Source organism: Juglans regia, chromosome 7, assembly GCF_001411555.2.
Source record: "Juglans regia cultivar Chandler chromosome 7, Walnut 2.0, whole genome shotgun sequence".
NCBI classification, from domain to species: domain Eukaryota; kingdom Viridiplantae; phylum Streptophyta; class Magnoliopsida; order Fagales; family Juglandaceae; genus Juglans; species Juglans regia.
Window position 1 is genome coordinate 10,921,670 of NC_049907.1, and position 7,528 is coordinate 10,929,197.

The 7,528-nt window shown below is 36.5% G+C and overlaps 1 protein-coding gene across 1 annotated transcript; it reads left to right on the forward strand.

Moving 5' to 3' along the window:
- The first annotated feature begins 381 nt into the window (after positions 1 to 381).
- LOC108989278 (auxin response factor 18) lies at positions 382 to 6,677 on the forward strand. Its single transcript, XM_018962834.2, has 14 exons — positions 382 to 1,056; positions 1,482 to 1,597; positions 1,748 to 1,843; positions 3,112 to 3,168; positions 3,513 to 3,665; positions 3,765 to 3,849; positions 4,013 to 4,103; positions 4,191 to 4,355; positions 4,460 to 4,573; positions 4,660 to 4,732; positions 5,042 to 5,189; positions 5,263 to 5,852; positions 5,947 to 6,134; positions 6,225 to 6,677. The coding sequence occupies exons 1-14, from the start codon at positions 1,002 to 1,004 to the stop codon at positions 6,373 to 6,375; spliced, it is 2,082 nt and encodes a 693-aa protein (XP_018818379.1). The 5' UTR covers positions 382 to 1,001; the 3' UTR covers positions 6,376 to 6,677.
- Positions 6,678 to 7,528: the final 851 nt, after the last annotated feature.

Sequence of the window (7,528 nt, forward strand, 5' to 3'; positions counted from 1 at the left end):
TTTTAGCTAATCCATTGAAGATGCTTTTAGTTAAACTTAAGTTCGACTACATTTGGTATTAACTATTATTTTAAGTATTATTTTTAAACTTATAATGAAAAGATTTTAATTATCTGAAAAAGATAAAGAGGTAATCAAGCTAGCATAATCTCGACTTAGGCTGTTGGTATTATGATGAATTTAATTATTTATATATGTATATAGCTATCTTAAGGTGTATCCAACAATTTAAAATTTGTTTGTTAGGAAAGAAAAGAAAAGGGAAGAAAAGAAAAATAAGTAAAGCCGAGGGACTGCCAGCACTTCACAAGCTTGAAGAATGAATTTTGTGGGCCAATAATGAGTGTTTTATCCAGCGTTGGTGGAGAAGAAAAGTAAGAGGATGTGAAGTATCATAGCCTAGTCCCAAGGAAACTAGACTTTAAAGGGACTATTGAGCAAACTACAAAGGGAGGGGGCTGAATTAACAAAGTGAGAAGAGTGGTGGAGTGAGAAACTACAGGTGGGAAAGAGACCAGAGACTAGGGAGAGAGAGAGGAAGAATTTATATTAATATGGCTGCAAATTTGGGGATTTGGTAACGTCGATTCAGCTCCTTGGAAGAGCGAAAGAACCAAACCAGCTACAACGACAACGCCAACACCACCCAGAAGAAGAAGAAGAAGAAGAGGAAGTGAGAGAGAGCCTCTGGACAAAGCAAACATAAGGCTGTTTTTGGGGACCTAAAGACAAAAGTGAAGCAGAGAGCCTTGCAGTCGTTACAGAACAACAACAACATCGACATCACGAATCATTATGATTGCTGCCATAACCTTTGTGTATGCGTAGTCGTTTTCTCTCTTTCTGGGTCATCTTGCTCGTGAATGGGGTAGCCTATTCTTACTGAGCTGCGTGAGGAGACAAGACAGACAGATACACCTTGAGCTTGCTGCTTTCTTTTTACTTGTTTTCAAAGGTTTTAATTTTCTTCTGCGAAGTCGCTTGTTGTGGCCTTTGATTGAATGGTGCATCTGGAGGAGAGTCCAAGGGGCTCTTCGATTTCTCATGCGGAAACGGGTAAGTTTGGTGGGTTAGCGCGAATGCGTCTCCGTTTAATTGTCTAGAAAGTTGTGGAAAGGATGAAGAAATGAAAGCGTAAAAGATAGATATTACATTCACTCTTTGGGTACGAAGACACCGCATTAAAATTAATTGAAATGAGGATTCTCAATCTCTATGCTTTTCCACCCATTCTGAGTTTCAAGAAAATGTGAAAACTTGTTTCTAATGAGCCAAGTATCAGTCTCAAGCTTAGTCCAGCGAAGGGTCTGATTTGTCAACTCAAAGGATAAATTGGTGTTAAAAGTCACGAGTTTCTTCATTTTCCTGCGTTTTCTGGGCAACCAAGCGTAGCAGAAGCTCTCCCAGCTACCAAATGAAGCTGAATCTCAAGACCCAGTTCTTATTTTTTCTGACTTTTTTTTTCTTTTGAGTTTTTGTAGGGTCTGGAGTTGATGATCTATATACCGAGCTATGGAAGTTATGTGCGGGGCCTCTGGTGGATGTGCCGAGGCCCGGGGAGAGAGTCTTCTACTTTCCTCAGGGTCACATGGAACAAGTTCAGCAAACTCTTCCACTTCATTGTTCTTTTTCTTTTTTCTTTTTTCTTCTTTCTGTTTTCAGTGTTTCCGAAAAATGATCAAAGTTTTGCTTTTTTTTTTGGTTGTGCTTGTTTTCGAACTTTGATTGCTTTTGTTGGGTTTTGTAGTTGGAAGCATCAACAAATCAGGAGCTGAATCAGCAAATCCCTCTGTTCAATCTTCCTTCTAAGATCCTTTGTGGTGTTGTTGACATTCGATTACTGGTATTCACTATTCTATCTCTGATCTTGGTTTCTATATTTGTCTTTCTTATTTTGTTCGGTTAATTGTAAAATTATTATTTAGTTGTTTAGGGATTTGCAAAAAAACTCTTTAGGTTTTTAATTTTCGCAATTAACATCATCAGTTTACAAATTTTATTAAGTTCCTTCTTCCATTTTCCGTCAAACTGATTAATGGCAAGGTTTCCACGCAGCAATCAATCAAATTTCGACATGTGGCATTCAAATATCACGTTAGCACTTTTATAAAAATATGATAATCTCAAAAATCTTAAAATTAAGAAAAATATATTAAAAGTGTAAATATTATTTTAAAAAAGTTACAAATATTGAAAAAAAAACCCTCAAAACTTAAAAATCAAAAGCTAAAAACAAAAAATATGCAATTAATTCTTAACATAAAAATTATTAAAACAACATCTTAACACTTAAATTAAAAATTCATAAAATTAAAAACAGAACTTAAAGCAGAAATAGTAATTAATGTTTTATGGAAAAGTAAAAAAAGAAGACAAAACTACCTCTCCCATGTGGGTGGCAACCACCCACAAGGAGGGGGGATTCCCCCCCCTCGGGAAGTCATGTGGCTAAAGGCCCGCTTAGGATTGCAGGGTGGCTGATGAGCCAGCCTGTGATATCTTCTTTCTTTTTCTCTTTTGAATATTTTATATTAATTATTTTTTAATTTTCAAGTTGCTTAAAATGTTGATAACTTTTTTAAATAATATTTACAATTTCGAAAGTATTTTTCTTAAGTTTTTAAATTTTCTTAATCTATTTAAATTTTTAAATTTTATTATATTTTAAGTAAATGCCACAAGTCAAACTCTGATTGGCTGCCATGCGGCAACCTTATCATTAATCGATTTGTCAGAAGATGGATGGAGAGACTTAGGCCGTGTTTAGTTACACAAATGAGATGAGATGAAAGTTAAAAGTTGAATAAAATATTATTAGAATATTATTTTTTAATATTATTTTTGTTTTAAGATTTGGTTGAATTGTTTTTTGTATTTTTTTTTTGGAGTTTGAGAAAGTTGTAATGATTAGATTAGATGAGATGAGATGAGATGATTTGTTTAGGCCTTAATTGCAAAAAATTGTAAACTCAATAAGTTAATTGCGAAATTAGAAATCTGCAGAGTTTTTTATGTTTTTGCAAATTCTTGGAAATCCAGGAACTGATTTTGCGATTAACCCTTTTCTAAAACCTATTTTTGTTTGAAATCTTTGTTCAATTTTTTTTATAGGCTGAACAAGAAACGGACGAGGTTTATGCGCAGATCACTCTGCACCCGGAATTAGATGTGAGAATTTGTTTCTTTTGTATCATTAACTAATTAAATAATGATTGCTCTGTTTGATTGCTGAGAAAACATGTAAGAAAAAAGGTAAGTGGACCTAAGATCCATATTTTTCATTCTTTTGGTCTACCCAGTTTTTGAAGAAATGATCTATAAGGTAATTGTGTTGGTTCCCTCAAATTAAAAACCATTTAAAAACATTTCTAAACAAGGAGAAGTTTTTCATTCATTGAGCTTTCTTTTGTTGAATTTTCTAGCAATCAATTGGTGCCTATCAGAAGTGGCCAACTTTATGTATAAGGTATTCAAATAGAAAGAATTTATTTGTGGTTATGGTGATATTACAGCAAAGTGAGCCTAAAAGTCCCGATATATGCCCACCTGAGCCACCGAGGCAAACAGTGCATTCATTTTGCAAGATTTTAACTGCTTCGGATACGAGCACTCATGGGGGGTTCTCAGTTCTTCGAAAGCATGCCACCGAATGCCTGCCTCAGTTGGTAATAACTCTTATTTTATGTTTTTATGTCTCATACTGTAGTTCTAGTGGTTGATTGAAAGCTTTACACATGTACTGCTTGCTGTTTATGTTTTGGTAGGATATGACCCAAGCAACACCAACACAGGAATTGGTAGCCAAGGACCTTCATGGGTTTGAGTGGAAGTTTAAGCATATATTTAGAGGTAATGCATTTGAATTTTGTACCATTGACAGTTTTTTACTTTGTGAACCGATGCTTTGTTGTTCAATTTCTGGAAGACATGCATGTCTATTTCGTTCAAAGCAAACCTACCTGACCTTTTTTAATTTCTGGAATTATGTTTCTCCTTTCTACTCAATGATTAGGCCAACCTCGTAGGCATTTGCTCACAACAGGATGGAGTAATTTTGTCACTTCCAAGAGATTGGTTGCAGGAGATGCCTTTGTGTTTCTGAGGTACCATACATTTTTTTGGTGCACAGAGTGAGATCTATGCATCTTTTGGTAGCTGAGCTTTTCTGTTTATAATAACTTGTTGTGTAGGGGCGAAGATGGTGAATTGAGAGTAGGTGTTCGACGTCTTGCTCGCCAGCAGAGTCCCATGCCTTCATCTGTGATATCTAGCCAAAGCATGCATCTTGGAGTGCTTGCTACTGCTTCTCATGCTGTTTTGACCCATACTCTTTTTGTGGTTTATTACAAGCCAAGGTTTGATTGATATGTTCTTTAATTTGTAAATTCAAGTTTTTCATATTAGTCGTTCATTCTTTTTTATTTAACTTTGGTTTCTTTCATATGACGAGTTTGTTTAGAACTAGTCAGTTCATTATAAGTGTGAACAAATATCTTGAGGCCATTAACAATGGGTTCTCAGTTGGCATCCGCTTCAAGATGAGATTTGAGGGTGAAGACTCTCCAGAAAGAAGGTAACAATATAATATTTGTTTTGGGCATTGGGTCCTACTCTTTTTTATCTTGCTTGTTGATTTCTATTTGAAATTTGTTTGGTCAGATTCTCGGGAACCATAGTTAGGGTCGAGGGTATATCTGCAGAGTGGTCAGATTCTAAATGGCGGTCACTGAAGGTTGTAAACAGTTTCTTTTTGTTGAATGAAAGAAAATCTATTCAAGCAAGGAAAAATACAATAATTATACTTGCACAATACAAGCAGTTAAGCTGCAATTTCATACATCCACACACCTGAACAAAGAAATCTCAAAACAAAATAGAAACAAAAGCTCAAGCAAATGCAGATAATGCAGAGGTTGAGAATAGTTTCATTTGACATTTTTATTTTTATTTTTTATTAGTAGTTTCATTTAGACAATCTATATGCTGGCATATTGATTGTCTTGTTTTTAATATTTGCTTGTTCCAATTTCTTCCCTTTCAGATTCAATGGGATGAACCTGCAACCATACAAAGGCCAGAGAGGGTTTCCCCTTGGGAGATAGAGCCTTTTGTTGCTTCTGCATCCATGAATCTTGCTCAACCGGTTGTAAAGAGCAAGAGGCCCCGACCTGTTGATATTCCATCTTCTGGTATGAGAATCTATTTATTGGACTTCTTAGTGTATTTAAATGTTTGTTTTTTACACGATCCATTGGAATGCAGAAATCACCACCAACTCTGCAGCCTCGGCCATTTGGTATCATGGATCAACCCAGTCCCATGAGTTGACCCAATTGAGTGCTGCTGCTGAGGTCCAAAGCTGTGAAACCAGTGTTGCTTGGCCTTCTAGGTTGAAAGAAATAAATAACAACAGATCAAGAGTTCGTGCAGAAAGCACATGGTCCTCTTCTCCACATGTGAACATCTCCCTAGATCTTTTCTCCGATTCACTGGAGGATAACAAAACCGTAACATTACAGTCGACTCTCTCTGATTTTCTCTCTCCAGTTTTATCAAGGCTAAGCAATGGTCTGGCAAATGACCATGTGGAAAAGGAGATAAAATCAGAGACTTCTCTTGGTTGCCGGTTATTTGGGATTGATTTGACAAAAAACTCTGAAACCATTGCACTAGCAACAATGGTGTCTGGTGGTGCAAAAGGACAGAGCCCAACTGCAGCATCTATAGTTAACACAGCGTGTAAACCAGATGTTAAGTCCTCAAATGAACACAAGCAACTTATACCAGATGAGTCACTGAAGGAGACACAGAGCAAGCAGGGCTCCACTCTTTCCACCAGAACTCGCACTAAGGTAAACTTTATGGTAATTGCTGGTTAGATATGATTTGTGCTGTTACTTATATTATTAATTCCGATGACAACGAACTCTGTTCTCCATGGCGAAGGTGCAAATGCAAGGGGTTGCTGTTGGTCGTGCCGTTGACTTGACTGTGTTGAAGGGGTACAATGATCTCATAGATGAGCTGGAGAAAATGTTTGAGATTAAAGGGGAGCTTTGTCCGCAGAACAAATGGGCAGTTGTTTTTACAGATGATGAGAATGACATGATGCTTGTGGGCGATGATCCGTGGCCGTAAGTAGTTACAAATTGGTCTACTATGCAATTCCATTTCCCATTCTATAGGTACTGGGTTTATTGACTCTATTACTTTCATAACTGCAGAGAGTTTTGTAAGATGGCGAGGAAAATCTACATATATTCAAGTGAGGAAGTGAAGAAGATGACTACAAGATGCAAACTTACTGCCTCATTATTAGAAGGTGAAGGCACTATTGGAAGCACAGACTCGGAGCATAGAGCTGAAACTGGATAGTCTTATCTTTATTTTTTGGCTGTATTTTGTTCTGCTTTCTTTGCTTGAGGGGTGGGTTGCTGGTGGTTTGGTTTGCTCAGAATTTTGGAGCTTCCACATCAACAGCCAAAAAGCTTACCAGATGGATTGGGTCTTTGTTTTGTTTTTTTTGTTTTTAATGTAAGGAATGGTGGACTTTATTCTGAATTGGAGGAACTTAAAAGCATATACCTTGTTTTTGGGGTTGTTGGTCTAACATTGATATGTGTATAAGAATACCTATGTACTTGCATTTTGAAGTCAGCTTACTCTGATTTCTTGTTTGTTGTCACCATGTTCTTGTCTTGTAATTTCTGCTGTCCGCGCGTGGCCTAGTAACTCCTGCTCAGAAGAGACCATTATTGTATGCCGAAGAGAAGTGAAAGCGTGTCTTTCCATTCATGTCAGTTTAAAGCAACCCTACCGTTGGTAAGCTGAATGTAAAGGTGGATAAGAAGGTTTTGGTTGGCAAGTAGGTGATGTGGTTTTGGCAACACGGACTTCAGACTTGGGCACACTTCCGATGCTTGAAGAATTTAGGGAATAGCAGCCCCCAGTCATTTTGCTCTCTCAAACTTACCATTAGTGTAATTGCATTTTCTTTTTCTTTTTCTTTCAAATATTTTTAAAACATCTTTTAATTTTTTTTTTCTAAAAATGCACAAATTTACTAGTAATCATTCTTTAAAACCATTAAAAAATAAAAAGAAATAAACAAAAAAGAAATAAACATCTGGTCATAGTTTGTAAATAATAATGAGAAAAATAAACAAAATGAAATGAGATAGAGATTATATGAGATGAGATGAAAATTTAAAACAGAAACACAAGCAGAGGAGTTGTGGTTTGGTTTGGAGTGGTTGTCGGGGATGCTGACTTTGGGGAGAGAGAGAGAGAGAGTGTGTGTTTGATGCTTGAATTGCAAGTTGTTGAGGAGGCAAGTGTTGTTTCACCTCTTAACTTGTTTTGTAAGTTGTCGAAAAAGAGGAGGCAAGTGTTGTTTCACTTTCTCCTCTAAAAGGAAGAAGTTTTTAATAAGATTTGAGGGAAAAATAAACTTTGTGAAGGTGTAAAGTTAAGCTTGACAAGGACGTGAAGATATGGTGGCAAGAATCAAGATCCTCTGTTGTACACC